The sequence below is a fragment of the Artemia franciscana genome, chromosome 6, assembly GCF_032884065.1.
Source record: "Artemia franciscana chromosome 6, ASM3288406v1, whole genome shotgun sequence".
Lineage (NCBI taxonomy): Eukaryota > Metazoa > Arthropoda > Branchiopoda > Anostraca > Artemiidae > Artemia > Artemia franciscana.
In genome coordinates, this window is record NC_088868.1 from 30,357,007 (window position 1) to 30,373,273 (window position 16,267).

The 16,267-nt window shown below is 33.9% G+C and overlaps 1 protein-coding gene across 4 annotated transcripts in view; it reads right to left on the bottom strand.

Annotated features, from left to right (window-relative positions):
* The window catches only part of LOC136028300 (ATP-binding cassette sub-family C member Sur-like), a 234,735-nt gene that overhangs the window by 29,651 nt on the left and 188,817 nt on the right, over positions 1–16,267 (bottom strand). For all 4 annotated transcript variants that reach the window (XM_065706058.1, XM_065706059.1, XM_065706061.1 and 1 more), the window contains 3 exons: positions 12,315–12,510; positions 7,004–7,238; positions 3,765–3,895 (listed from right to left, as the gene is read on the bottom strand). In XM_065706058.1, coding sequence (XP_065562130.1) covers positions 3,765–3,895; positions 7,004–7,238; positions 12,315–12,510 — 562 coding nt within the window. The remainder of the gene's footprint in view (positions 1–3,764; positions 3,896–7,003; positions 7,239–12,314; positions 12,511–16,267) is intronic.

Sequence of the window (16,267 nt, forward strand, 5' to 3'; positions counted from 1 at the left end):
TCTTAAGCCTTAAGCAATCCCCCCATAATTTTTCTGTCAAATAGGAGTTTTTCTGCAGACACTTGTAAAGTCAGCAGTTAAATTTAGTTAGCCTTGTTCTAAGACAATTTTGGGAAATTAGTTTTAGTCCAAGAAATCTGGGAAATCTTTACTTAACAGCCATAAAAAGTAGAACTATCATTTTCAATCTTTTCATAGCCTTTTGTTACAGAATTTAAGTAACAATTCTTGACATTATCAAATAATAAAACCAAATACCTTTAACTACCGCTAATCAAATAATTTTCTTTGCTCAAAATACGATATGATCGTATTTTGAAAATTTGAGTCTCTTCCACTTCTTACGAGCATGGAGTATTATTACTTTGATAGCATAATTTCAAAAAGTCGGTATTTTCCATGAATTAAACCCAAACCTAGTTTTTCAGCTTTAATTTAGTCTTCCCTCTCAGCTTGTTTCGTAACAAGACTCAACGATTACATATATTTCATTTTTCTGCCACCTCCTTTTACTGAATAGTTTTCTTTTCCATTCTATAGCTAACATTTCGCATCTATCCCATTTCCACATGCATCACTAAGAATAGGGCTAAAAGTGCCGAAAAAAAAAATATTAAAAGCATTAAAATTTGTAGATACAGCATATTTAGTTTAGTTTCCTTGTGATATTTAAACAACACTACGAACAAAACATACACTGAACATTACTTGGAGTATACAATATACACACTGGACTACATTTGGCCACAATATATGCATTTATTGCAGTAATTAGCGAATTCAGGCTTTTTTTAGAATGTTGGGTAATGGACATTTTTCAGTTTAGAAAATCAGAAGAAGTCAGATGGACTGAATCAGGAGAACAGGAAGATGGGAAATCACAGGAATGTTTTTTGAGGTAAAAAGTTATCTTATGAAGAGGTCAATACGATATGGAGCGTTGTCATGATGAACAACTATTTTTCTGCAATTTCTGGTTTTACGAATGACCGTTTTTCTGACCTCCTCAAGGTCAACCGTCAAGGTTTCTGACGGGTTTATAAAAAAGGAATTAAATCAGTTCTTCCTGGAGAAGCAAATTGTTTTTGGAAAATTCTCCTTCTGTCAAAGAAAAACAAATCAGCACTGATTTAACCTTTGACTTACTCATCCGAGCCTCCTTTGGTCGAAAAATATTTTGAGGTTGTGACCCCTCACTTCACTTGTTGGTTTCCAGATCGTATTGAAAAATTAGTGTTTCATCACTTGTGACCACCCGACCAAAATAATCGTGTCTATTAGCGATTAAATAAAAAAAAACTAATTTTTTTAGCTGAAAGTAAGGAGCGACATTAAAACTTAAAACGAACAGAAATTACTCCGTATATGAAATGGGTTGTCCCCTCCACAATCCCTCGCTCTTTACGCTAAAGCTTTTAATTGTTTTAAAAAGTAGAATTGTGGCAAAAAGTCAAACTTTAGCGTAAAGAGCGAGGGATTGTGGAGGGGACAACCCATTTCATATACGGAGTAATTTCTGTTCGTTTTAAGTTTTAATGTCGCTCCTTACTTTCAGCTAAAAAAATTAGTTTTTTTTTATTTAATTTCTGAACGTTTTTGAATTAATGCATGTTTGGTTTTGGCTCTCCGCACATAAATTATTAAAATGAAATTTGCATATTAATTCCTTTTTTGGCTAAATGGCTTTCTCTTAGTTTTGATCAGATGATTTTGAGAAATAAGGGGTGAGGAAGGAGGCCTAGTTGCCCTGTAATTTTTCGGTTACTTAAAAAGGCAACTAGAACTTTTAATTTTAACGAACGTTTTTATTAGTAAAAAATATGCGTAACTTAAGAATTAACTTACGTAACAAACTTTCATAACCTTATATTTTTATTATGTATACGAGGGGGTTTGTACCCTCGTTAATACCTCGCTCTTTACACTAAATCGTAAGTTTTGTCCCAATTCTTTAAGAATGACCCCTGAATCAGAAAGGCCGTAGAATAAATAGTTGAAATTAATAAAAATACTTTAGCATAAAGAGCAAGGTATTTATCTCCTCCTAAATACCTCGCTCTTTATGCTAAAGTATTTTTAGAACCCCTCATATGCGTAATAATCTCTGTTCGTTTTAAGTTTCAATGCTACTTCTTCCTTTCATTTGAAAAAACGTTTTCATGTTTATTTTTCATTGTTTTCTTATAGTAATGCTAGAGAATCCTGCGCCCTTTTCATTGAATTTTTCTTCCCCCATGACAGATTCCTCCAAGGAAAGATCCTCCAACATAGCCCCCTCTCCTCAGCCCCACCCCCAAATAAAATAAAATCCCCCTGAAAACGTCTGTACACTTCCCAATAACCATTACTATATGTAAACACTGGTCAAAGTTTGTAACTTGCAGCCCCTCTCCCAGGGATTGTGGGGGAGTAAGTCATCCCCAAAGACATAGTTATTATGGTTTTCGACTATGCTGAACAAAATGGCTATCTCAAAATTTTGATCCGTTGACTTTGGGAAAAAAATGAGCGTGGGAGGGGGCCTAGATGCCCTCCAAATTTTTTGGTCACTTAAAAAGGGCACTAGAACTTTTCATTTCCGTTAGAATGAGCCCTCTTGCGACATTCTAGGACCACTTGGTCGATACGATGACCCCTGGGGAAAAAAAAAACAAAAAAAACAAACAAATAAACACGCACCCGTGATTTGTCTTCTGGCAAAAAATACAAAATTCCACATTTTTGTAGATAGGAGCTTGAAACTTCTACAGTAGGGTTCTCTGATACGCTGAATCTGATGGTGTCATTTTTGTTAAGATCCTACGACTTTTAGGGGGTGTTTCCCCCTATTTTCATAAATAAGGCAAATTTTCTCAGGCTCGTAACTTTTGATGGGTAGGACTAAACTTGATGAAACTTATATATTTAAAATCAGCATTAAAATGCAATTCTTTTGATGTAGCTATTGATATCAAAATTCAATTCTTTAGAGTTTTGGTTACTGTTGAGCCGGGTCGCTCCTTACTACAGTTCGTTACCACGAACTGTTTGATTCTATATAGAAGATCACGACGTTTATCTTTTCACTTATCCTTCTGCTCAATTTAGTTGTCAAAAGAGTTTTTATGATATTTTGGCAAAGATTTGCCGCATTGCAAGTTTTCACCAGAAATTTGAGGAACGGTAAATCTGTTCAGATTTGATTGTTTACTCAACATTCGTAATGTAAAACTACGATCTATTCTCACTAGTGTTTTCACACATTCCGTGTTTTTGTCAGTTTTTGAAGGTGAAGGCCTCCCTGAACGTTCTTCACCTTCAACCTTACTTCTGCCTTCCAAAACTGCTTTGTTCTAGAGAAAGATTTGAGTTTGGGATAAAGAAAGCTCCTCATAGGCCAGTTTTCATTATTTAAACGTCACACATGCTGATTGTCCAAGCTTTACGCAAAATTTGATGGAACAACATTGCTCCAAATTCCAGTTTTCAATTTCCCATGACGCATAACTAAAACACAACTTCACTAATCACAGTCTAAGAAATTATGTATATAATGGAAGGAGTAGAAACACCAACTGAGCTATGGGAGGGTTCTGATAAATGTGCTCTCTCAAGGACAACGCCACAGGATTACAAGATCAGGGTCACTTGGAGAATCAACACTCTCTTTACTTTTATACCACACCTCTTATACTTACAAAAGGCATAATATTTGTACTTTCACTTGTTACTGCTTCTTATAATTCGCTGTATTTCAAAAATAAGAGCCTGAATTTTAAACTCACCTTTTCCCCTGGTTTAATCTGAAGGGTGATATTCTTCAATGTTGCTTCTGCATTTGATCCTTGATAAACTGTCAGATCATGAAACGATATTTCACCGCGTTCAGGCCAGCTACTTCTAATATTTGCACAGTCTATAGTAAACTTAAAATTAGTATGAGCAGCTTAAAAAAAGTAAAATCTAACAGACAAAGCAAAAGAAAACATCTAGTGGATATCAATAGAAAAATATCAATTTTCACTGTCGAATAGCCAAAAGTTGTTGAATATCTTTAACCTTTAAGTAATTATATGCTGTTTTTTTATTTAGTTTATTATTTACTTAAATTAAATGGACTAACCATATCTAAAATTTCTTCTACTTATATTAAAATGATATTTCACTGTTTTTACTGTCAGTAAAATATTTCACATTTATGTTAGTAGCAAAAAAAAAAAAGATATACTGCCTATATTGTCCGAACAGCTGCATTCCCCTAAAATATAGAATATTTTATATAATTAAAAGAATGGATAAGCAATATAATTAATTTCTGAGACGGTAGAGATAATTTAAAGCAGATATTTCGGAAAGGTAACTACTTCTCGGGAAATTATGATGTTTGTAGAATCCAGGATGGAAATTTGAGATAAACTTTCCAGGAGCAGTTGAATGCTAAACTGGAGACAATGTAAAAGATGGTTGGAAAATGCAGAAGATCACCATCTAGCAGTGTCTAGGGTTAATTTAAAGCTGATATTTCGGTAGGGTTACCTCTCGAGAAGTTAAGATGCTGGTAGACTTCAAGATGAGAACTTGAGAGAAACTTTCCAGGAACAGTTGAATACTAAACTTCAGAGTTTAAAATTTGACAATATGGAAGATGATTAGAATAATTTTAGAATAACAATTTTTAAAGTTACTGATGGTGTCTGGTTTAGGAAAGTTAGGACTGCAGCTACGAATATGAGTGAAAAGGCTTTATGTTTACTAGAGAGGATAAGGGGCTTGTACAAGAATTATCTGAGTGATAGATCACATAAAATCAAAAGTTATGTAAAAAAATGGAAAAACCACTAAAACATGAACGAAGGAGGAGTGAAGTGGGGGCCATGGATAAAATTGCCGAGGATCTGGAAGATGCAGCTAGACGCCATAATAGTAAAACGTTGTACTGGTATGTTAATAAATTGAGAGGGAGTAGTCAGTCCGAACTTGTTCCAGTTAAAGATAGGAACGGAACCACAATTAGTGATAAGAAGGGAGTTAAAGAGAGATGGGCAGAACATTTTGAGAATGTGCTAAACCGAGATATAGTTGAAGGAAAAGAAACAGAAGAAAATGAAAAATTTTCTGGCAGCTAGGATTAGAAGGAGATTCTTTTTTAGGAAGAATTAGCGACAGTACTAGAAGGATTTAAAAGTATAAGGCCCCAGATGCTGACAGCGTGGTTAATAATTTTCTTAAATATGATGGCTCTGAGGTTAGAAACAAGTTACTGAAGATTATGCATAAAATTTTTGAAAAAAAAGTACCTAGCGATTTCATGACAACCATAATTGAACCATTGTTTAAAAAAGGTGATTTATAGTGTATCTGGTATTTATCGAGGCATTAGCCTTGTATCTATTGATACCGAATCACTTAGTAATATTATGCTTTTTAGACTGAGAGATGCTGTAGAAAAAGTTATAAGAGAAGAACAGCGTGGTTTTAGAAAGGGTCCAGAATGTGTCGACCGAATTTTCAACCTTAGGTTTACAACTGAGAGGTGCCTGCGTTATAAAACATCTTTTGTCCTCAGTTTTATAGATTATGAGCAAGCATTCGATTCTGTTGATACAAGAGCTTTAGCAAAGTTCTTATTCCTGTATTGTATACCAGATAAATACAAACAATAACAACAAAAATAAAAAATATTTGCACAAAAAATAATCTGTATTTAGTTTTTACTAATAATTTGAAAATCATGAATTTCTTAAATTTCGGTAAAGATAAGACCCCAGTTACTTGCCAAAGAGGGGTCTATAAAATACCTTGTGACTGTGGAAATTACTATGTTGGCAGGACCCATCAGAATCTTAAAAAACGGCTACAAGAGCATAAAAAAGACATCGACAAGGTATTAATTTGAAACAGTTCCAACACCTTCTTTGATTCTGCTTGATGTTGGCATATATTTAATAATCCCTCCCACACGATACATTTTGAAAAATCTTCACTCATCAGTAATGATTTGGGGATAAAACAGGTGGCTCGGAAATCAATCGAAATTAGTCTCAAAGTAAATAATAATAATTCTTTGAATAGGGACTTAGGGGAGTATTCACTAAATTCCTTATACTCAAATTTAATTAAAAATGATCTAACAAAATATTTTACTGAACCTATTTATAATGGTATTGAACCAGTTATGAAAAGGCCTTTGAGACAGGCTGCTAAAAAATGCAAGGTTGGTTCTGAGAATTGCATTTAATCACTTTGTTCTGTTTTGTTTGAATGAATTTACCATCTCACTTCACTGTTTTAAAAAAGTTAAAAAAACATTATTAGTTTTAATTTTCGCATTTTAATGTAAGTTTATTTAGAAATAAATATCTTTTTCCCTCTCTCTCTTTCTCGTATTGGGCTGAAGACGGCCCTTGGACATAGGGCCGAAATATTCAAAGAATTGATTTCCACTGTTTTGAAAAGATTTTCCCTATTGTTTCAACTTTGTATTTGTTTGCTTTTTCATAATCTCCAAAAACTTGTTTTGTTAATTGGCCTTTACTGTTCAGATAACCATAGGTGGAAGTTTTTATTCCAAAAAACTTCAAAAATACAACTCCAAGTATGTCAAAAATACTTGGAATAAAGTTCTGTCAACTCTAGACCAAGTGACTGGCAACACTGGGTCGTATTCAATGTCGTGGCAAGCGGTAATAAAAAAATAGCTTCATAGGAGGGATTAAAACATAAAATTTTGCAGAGATTTTGCAGAGGAGCAACGATCACGTGTGTGTTGATGAGTCATTAGTGGCGGAAACGGCAGCAGTAGTTTAGTAAGGAAGGGCAGTTTGACCAAGTAAAACTAAAAATTATTGGACCCTTGCATCTAAATCCTTTCTAGATATTCTATGCCGACTTCAAATTCTGGTGTATTTTAACTATCCAAGCGAGGCAAATAAGTACTACGAGGCAGAATTTTGTGTCCTTCCATGCGGTAAAAGTGTGACCTAAAAGACTATATAGGAAAAAATAAAAACATTTTCACTCTTACATCTATGCTTTATTGTTTCAGGCACATCTAGAAACATCTGAATCCTTTCTACAGATCCCATGTTGGCTTCACATTCTGATGTAAATCTGACTATCCAAGTGAGGAAAATAGGCACAACTAGGGTAGAATTTAGTGCTACACCTATTTGTGCTTCGGTCAAACTTCCAGGGAAAATCTGATTCATTAATAGGCAACTCACAGCCGAAATAAACACTATGATACTTCCTAGTAAATCCTATAAGAAAAGAGTTTTAGAAATGTTTTAGATTCTCCAAAAAGTGGTAAGTGGAAATTGGCAAAGCTGGAATAAGAAATATAGTACATCCTAGCACATCTTTAAAAAAAAGTTTTTCCCAGAGGTTGCTAGACTTTTTGGGAAAACAGGTCTGGGAAGAATGTAAAAGAAAAAGGGTATAAAAGTAAGTAACAAATAGCCAAAATAAAACAACGATACCTCTTAACAAAACCTTAAACAATAGAATTATTAGAATTTATTGGATTTGATAATAAGTGGCTCTCCGGACAATGGCTCAAGGAGTAAAATGCTGGAAGGGAGGTGACGGAAAGGGCTCATTAGAAAGCAATTCAATACCAAAATAAGGACACTGATACCTACTAGAAAATCATAAGAGAAAAGAAAGGACTTAGAAAGTCTAGATGTTAAAGATAACCGTTTATGTGAAAGTTACGCTAAAAAAAAGCGCTGTAAGATAGCTTATATGCGTAACATAGAGCTCCAATAAGAACTGAGATGCCTCTTAGCAAATTTTAAGATAATTTGTTTCTGTTAGACAGAGATAGGACACTTTACTTTTACTTAGACAACGTTCTGTCGACATAAGATAGCCATTTGGGCTAGATGCCCAAATGACGAGAACACAGAAGCCCCTTTTCACTCCCCAACAAAAGTTGCACTGACACTAGATTCCCCAAAGACATGACTAGGCCACTATTTTCTTTACTTCTAACAAAGTGTGTTTGAAATCCGACCGTTCTTTTGTAACAGTTCCTGATAACATGAATTGAAGCATCCCATTCACCCACAGAAGATGATTTGAATCTGGACACCCAAAAAAACACCCTGAATAATTACTTTCATCCACGTAGTTTTATTGAGGTGCGTTAGCTTCATTTTCAAAATATTCTGATGGCAATAATTTAGGTATCCCTCCTACAGAGGCCTGATCAGGATTCCCAAAATTTGAAGCTACGAAACCTTTTTTCAGTTTCCACCAAGTTTAGCTTTTGCCTGACCACCGTTAGATGTCCTGACGAGCAAAGTTTTGGGGATCCTCCCGACCTCCTAATTGCTCGTGTCTGGTTTTTGTCACAATAAGTCAATGAGGTAACGTACAAACTGGCATACAGCTTCTTAAATAATCCTGTGGACCAAGCATGAAGCCCAGAACCTTAAAGATGCTCTTCGAAGAAGAGATAGTCCAAAAAAAGCATGCTGTTCCCTCACATGTTTTCTTCAAGGAAGAACAATAATCTTTATTATAGCATTAAAAGCAACAATATATTACTGAGCACAGAGAAGTTCACTTGGAATAAAGTAGCTGACCCATCCTAGAGAGTTTGCAACTCTGCACCAAAATCCTTGAATTACTTGATCTTTGTATGTTCTGCAAGAAGTGGTAAATGCAAAGAAAACATTTAATGTGAAGTTTACATTAAACATGTAATGTAAGCAATATAAAAGCCTGGCATTGATGCGTTGCTTCTCTCAAGCCTCCCAATTGTCTCTGAAAGATGATTCTGCGGCAGGGGTTGAACCCCGAGCCCCGTATTGCCATATAAAGCATCAATTAACTCTGCTAAAACATAGCATACTGTCAGAAATAACTCATCATTAAGTCGTTTTAAAATAGCTACAATAGGGTCAAGGCATTCTTGGCTGTTTTTGATTTTGCCTTTAAAGTAAGCCTTGTAAATTTTCTGTATTCCGATGGTTCGAGATATAAACTTGAATTCAACTCTTCCCTTTAAATCTTCTTCACAAGCTCTGATGATCTCATCTTATACCTAACGATGCCACTTATGGAGAATTTGGTATACTAAGTATATGCCCGCTTAATTGTTTTATTCCTTTCCTATGCCCCATGAACTGTATATTTCGGCGCTGTTGATTCGTTGTCTAAATCGAGCAGTAGCAGGATCGTCCATATTTTTACTAATATCCCAAGTCTTCACTAGTTTCCTGTTGTCTTCCAAGGATTCCTAGCTTATTCACGTCCTAACTTGTTACACGTCATGAAATAAGCAGAGGGTGATATGTTTTAACAAAAAAAGGGAATTGTTTGTTTTATTATCTGCCATTTAGCAGTATCTACGTTTAGTATTGCTTCGAATAATTCTTTCTTATATTGTTTGAAATTGATTTTCTTTTATAATGCTCGTTCTTTCCTTTCCTTTACTCCTCTTATATAAAAAATTTATTAGCTACAATTATTTTGCCTATTATGGAGCAGGAATTATTTTCTTTTCTACATGTTTTTCTCTAGGCATATACCGTTCTTTTTACTCGTTCTTTCCTAACAATTAAATAAAGCAACAAGTTTTTCAAATGAAAGCAAGGAGCAACATTAAAACTTGAAACGAACAGAGATTTATACGTATATGAGGAGGTCATTCTTCAATATTTCGCTCTTTACGCTAAAGTTTGAATTTTGCTCCAACTCCTTCAGAGTGATCCCTGAATCACAAAGGCCGTTTAATTAGAATACATAGGTCTTTAAAAAGTGCTAAAAACCTTTAGCTTAAAGAGTGAGGTATTGAAAAGGGGGCGAGCCCCCTCATATACGTAATAATTTCTGATTGTTTTGTGTTTTTTATGTTGCTCCTTGCTTTCAGTTGAAAAAACTTTTTTTTTATTTAATTTCTGATCGTTTTTTGAATAATTCTGGGAAATCCGGCACCCTCTTCATAGAAAACTACCTTTCCCAACGACAAACTCCTCCATGAAAAGATCCTCCCACGTAACCCCTCCCCCACAAGAAAAAATTCCTCCTGAAGACCTCTATATACTATCCAATAGCCAATATTATACGTAAACAAGGGACAAAGTTCATAACTTGCAGCCCTTCCCCCGGGAGTGTGTGGGGACCAAGTCATCCTCAAAGACATAGTTATTCAATTCTTCGACTATATTGAATGAAATGGCTATTTCAGAATTTCTATGGGGTGACTTAAGAAAAAAATGAGCGTGGGAGAGTACCTTGTTGCCTCCAATTTTTTGGTCACTTAAAAAGGACACTAAAATTTTTCATTTCTCTTCGAATGGGCCGATAATATTCTATGACTTTTAGGAGGAGTTTCCCCTTTTTTCGAAAACAAGACAAATTTTCTCAGGCTCGTTACTTTTGGTAGGTAAGATTAAACTTGATGAAACTTTTATATTTAAAATCAGCATTAAAATCAAATGCTTTTGATGTAGTTATTGGTACGAAAATACCGTTTTTTATATTTTCGGTTACTATTGAGCCGTGTCACTCCTTACAACAGTCTGTTACCACAAACTGTCTGAAAACCTTCAGGAATTCAGTACAAGTGGGATGTGAATTACTGGACAAATCTGATCTCATGTTTATGCATTTATTTAAAATATGCAATGACCAAGTTCTACGATGATCCTAGAGGGCTCTTTAACCAAGCTCTATTCTTCAGCGTTTAGGCATTTCCTCCTTTAAGTAATCGTAGGGAGCTTTGTGTATATATTTGGTGTGCCTACCATTTCCTCAAAATTAGGTGAAGTACTTTTGCATGCAAACAGGGGCATAGCTACAGTATTTTTATAGGGGAGGGAAGAGGGGGTGCATTTGAAGTGAGCGCTATTTACCAAATTCTTGGTGAAATAAAAAACATTACGCAACAAATTATAGACGATAAACAAACATTAAACAATCATAAATATAAGTGTTGGTACTTGGCTCTGATTCTTTTGATGTATCTATTGGAATTCAAATTCCGTTCTTTAGAGTTTTTGTTACTATTGAGTTGGGTCACTCCTTACTTACAGTTCGTCACCATGAACTGTTTAATTCTCAACATGGGGAATTTTAGACCATTGGTTAAGCGTTCCAGTCCATGACAAATCTATTTTCTATATCAAAAGCTGCATTTTCCATTACAAAATGGCAACAAACGGCATTTTTGTTTAGCTTCATTTAAAAAGTAAAATATATTTTTAAAAATTTATTACTTAAAATGGGCACTAGGTCTTTTCATTTTCGTCAAAAAAGGATCTCTCCTGATATTCTATAACCACTGGTTCGAAAACCTATATTTTGGCATCAGAATAATTCTATGTATTATACTTTCTAGGATACGACATAGTATCTAAAGGGCTAAAACTCAATTCACCGGTTATCTAAAGCCAAAATCTAACATGGAAATATTAGATGAACAAATTCTTGCTCGTTCTGCAAAAAGGAACAGCAAAAGAGGAAATAAAACGGCAATAGAAAAACATTTGGAAGAAACTATTGCATCTATTTACTGGCCAGAAAAAGAATGTCATTTTCTAATTTTTTTGAAAAATTTAAGAATTCATTTACTTTGTTTTGGGAAAAGGCAGCCGAGTGCTACCCATGCAAAATATGATTTTCTTTGGAGTTCGAGATTGAAGGGAAAAAAGGCTCTCTCCTGGTATTCTATGATCACTAGTTCGATAACCCACAATATAGTATGAAAATATTACTATCTATTATACTTTCTAAGATACAATATAGTATCTACAGGGCTAAAAGTGAATTCACTGGTTTTCTAAAGCCAAAATCTAATATGTACATATCGTATGAGCAAAACATAGCTCAACGTTTTGCAAAAAAGGAAAAGCAAAAGACGGGGAAAAATGGCACTCAGAAAATATTTTATCTGACTCAGAAAAATACTATTTTGTAGTTTTCTTGAAAAATTTAAGAATAAAGTTATTTTGTTTTGGATGAAGGCAGCCTACTCATGAAAAGTATGATTTCCTTTGGCGTTCTAAATTGAGGGCTATGAATCTCCAGTTGAGGGTTTTTGACAATGAAAATTTGTATGATATACTTTTTATGTAAATTGAGCCTCATCTTGATCGGTTCTAGACCTTTCTTTGGAACTTGAAATTTTTTTCTTCGCGCAATTTGAAATTACTGTTCAATTGAGTCTGAATGAAAATCACTATTTCGACAAGTTTGTCAGATGTGAGACATGACAATTAGCAGGTTCTTTGAAAAACTCATTTTTATAAGTTTCAGCTATTATTTTCTAGGAAGCAGTGTATAAAATTGTAATTTTTCACGTTCTGTCAAAGCTAAGCATCACTAACCAAGGTAACGCCCAGCCATCTATTGCCAGCATTTTGTAGCAAAGCAGCGTGTATATTTGAATCCAATTTCTTATGAAATTCGTTTTGGAATTTTTCTTCGACGTCAAAAGTCCGAATGATAGCAGAACCATCTATTGTTTCCATAAAATGACCAATTACAGGTGATTTGCTAACACTTTCAATTCGCTGTAGTTCTCTGGAAAACCGCAAATATATAATTAATAATACAAAAAACAAAAAAAAAAGATAAATATAAATTTGACAAAAAAATTACTGAGTTAGAATTTATAGCGAATGCTGAAACGGCTAGGGAAATGATAAATAAGTAAAATATCTAAACAGAGACAATAGGTAAAAAATAATGAATTATATGAATACTGCACAAATCTTGGGACTTGAAAATCCCTGATTTCATTCCCCTGTCTACATGTTTCTAGCAAAAATATAAAGCCAAAATAAACATATAAACGAAAAGACAATCAGTCTCAGTAGTCTTCCAAAATCTTTATTTTTTCTAAGAAATAGGAAAACAGTATATTGATTAGACATTATCTATAATATATGATATCCATTGAAGATCTTTAAAAGGATCTTCAGCATTCGGGTGGAAAAGAAACTATGAAAATAAATTCAATATATATATATATATATATATATATATATATATATATATATATATATATATATATATATATATATATATATATATATATATATGGTTATGTCGAAAACTCCAAGCCCCTAACCTCCAGCTCTTGAAAACAATCGAGTGGAGTCATACGACGGACACTTTAAGTGAGTATTTATCATTGTACAAATGCACATTTAGGTTTGGATGACGTCAGGGCATCACAAGAGATTTTATGCACCATTTTCCCCTTTTCTTCAACCTATCCTCAGAACCTCCTCTGCTAATTATTTCATAATGGCCAAAAACTCAAAAAAGTTCTAAAGGATTTTAAAGTATTCCAAAGTTTCTTAGTTGAATTAAAAAATTTCTGAAGCGGTCCAGAAACAAGTTCAAGTTTAAAATCTAGCTAAACTTGGCAATAAACCAGAGGCTAGTGCCATCTTATCCCAAGCTAAAGCCAGCATAAGAATGTTCCAAGGGCAACACTGAGATCTGTGTTACAAAAAAATTCAGTAACATGTGTTTAAAATGTCCTAATAGCATGTGACTAATGCTAGTCAGGGTAAAAAAATCAACATATCTATCAATAAAAAATCTAGACCTCTAGAGTCAATTACAAACTCGACTATAGATCATTGGCTTTATAAATTTGCTTGAGATGTATACTAGGACGGAGGTGTAGGTAAAGGTATGAATTGGGAATGTAGTATTAAAAACAAATGAAACAAAATGAATAGATGAAAAAAACAAACTTGTGACACTGGACAAATAAAAATTTATAATTGGACCTTAAATGGCAAAAAGAAATATTTAGCAATTGAATAACACCTTTATATTCCCCTAGAACTAAAAACTGAATAAATTCAGTTCTAAAACCAGTGATTAATATATTTCCCGGCAGGTAACTAATCCGAAGAAGATTAGTAAATCTAGGTATCGAGAATCAGATAGAAGCAAAACCAAGGGCACCCGCAAAAAAAGTATCAGGAGCGTGGGGGAGGAGGGGAATTAAGACACCATGGTATTAGTGGTGGGTTGAGAGAATGGTAATATATTTTAATTTATTTTTTTTTGGAATAAGTTTATATTCAGATACATTTAGAGAACAATTATCAAATAAAAAGAGTAACTAACATCGCATGAAAATGAAACAAAACTGAGATTCCTGGCAATGGGATTAGTCTATTTAATCGATATTTTATTTAATTATTATGCATTATTATGTATTTAATCGTAATCCATTAGGTCCAAAACCTAGAGGAAAAGAAAATGAGACTCAAACCGAAATACAGCTTTCAAGGGGAAATTTTGGGCTGTGATTTCCTCCTAGAAACTTCATTTGTCTGCCCTAGGTCAACAGATTTACAAGATCTCAAAAGCCGATAAAGTGGGGCTTTGCCGAGATCTTTACATTTTTAAGGGTCATTACTCAAAAGTCACCCTGTCTGAATATATACCCCGTTTTGATTTTATAAAGCCCACGTAAATATTACCTCTTTAATAACAGGAGGGTTAATCCCCTGGAATATAAATCCATTATGTCTTCAGACAATAAAAAAAGTACAGATTAGCGAAAGAAAAAAACAACTTTAACCTTACAAGCCAGGCATCAAATTGGCCCTCTTTCTTTCGATACTCTAATCCAATTGAATAAATTGAAGTGGTTCAAATTGAACATCACCCGAAAATCTTACCACATAGCTCTTGATAACGAACTGTAAGTAAGAAGCGATTCGGGCCAATATTCAACGAAACTAAAAACGAAATTTTGATGACAATTGACAATGACGCATCAAAAAAATTGGCTTTTTATGCGGACTTTAAATACATAAAACTGATTCCGATTAATATTACCTACCATATTTTCAATCTGAGAAAATTTGACTGATTTTCCAACTAGGGGAAATACCTCCAAAAAAGCAAGCAATCTTAGTGGAAACCACTTTATTAGATTCATCATATCAGAGAACCCTACCGTGGGGGTTTAAAGCTCCAAAGTATAAAATGTGGAATTCCTCATTTTCGTTGCCGGAAGAGAGTGATCGTCCCGAAGTGATCGTATCAAACGAAAGGTCCTAGAGAATTGGGAGGGAGTTTTCTGCCATTTTACTGTTCCAAGCTATGATTTTGATTGAAAAAGGACTAATTTGCAATCAATTTAAAAATCTGAGAAGCTAGTCGATTAAAAGTATCAAAAACTATATTGTATGCTTCCCAGTTGCAGCAGAAGTACCGCCGCATGGTGGCAGTGCTAGATTTAACTAAGTTAATTTACTTTTTTTTTTTTGTGAAATTACACTTTGTGATGTTTTCATGAAGGGTAAGTCATTTAATAGACGGGGATGGTGGGGGATTCCTAAGAGAGCAAATTTTAATGCCAAAATTGGTAACTCTCTGCAACCTTACAGATAAGAGTTGAAAGAGGCAGGGGGAGTAAGAATCAATTACAATATTTCTCTATGTACTATAAAAATATTATTTTTCCATCCCTCTTGAAACAGAGGTGGAAAAGGAGAGACAGGTTATCCTGAGCTTCGCACGGAATTTATTTTTTTTGGGGGGAATGCTACTATGAACTTTGTTTCCAGTAATTTTAAATAGTAATAATTCTTTTTTACTACTTATATGAAATATTCCAATAGGGTTAACAAATGTATATAATATATTTACCAATTATTGATTCAGTCTATATGAACGATAATAACCTCAATCGTCCACACAAATTCTGCAGTAGAAATATCAACAGGGACTTATTAAAAAAAATACTATTCGTCGCATTTTAAAGATTATTCTATTTTTTTACTCAAAATTTAAATTACATTTTAATATTTTAATTCTTATGCACAACACTGAAAAAGTATTGCGGTATCAATCGATTTACAATTATTGATATATATATTTTAACAGCACTAAGTCAGGGGTTTAAGGGGCCGGTACCTCATATTACATTTTGGGTAGGCCTGGGCATGATTTAGGGGGGGGGGGAACACATAATTTAAATTTCAAAACTAGTTTTTTCAGCTGAAAATAAGGAGCAGCCTCGAAACATATTTTAAAAGAAATTATTCTCTATATAACTCCTTAACTGCTCGTTCTTTAAGTGCAAATTTTTTGCCCGAATTCTTCAGGAAAGTTTATTGTTCCTGTTCAATGGCCACAAGGGCCATTGAATTGGAGAAAGAAAGTTTTTCAAAGCACTAAAAAACATTAGCTTAATGAGCGAGGAATTTTGGAGGGGTAGTCTTCCTTATATGCAGAATAATTTCTGTTCTTTTTAAATTTTCAACTTGCTCCTTACTTTTAGTTTTAAATTCTTTTTTAT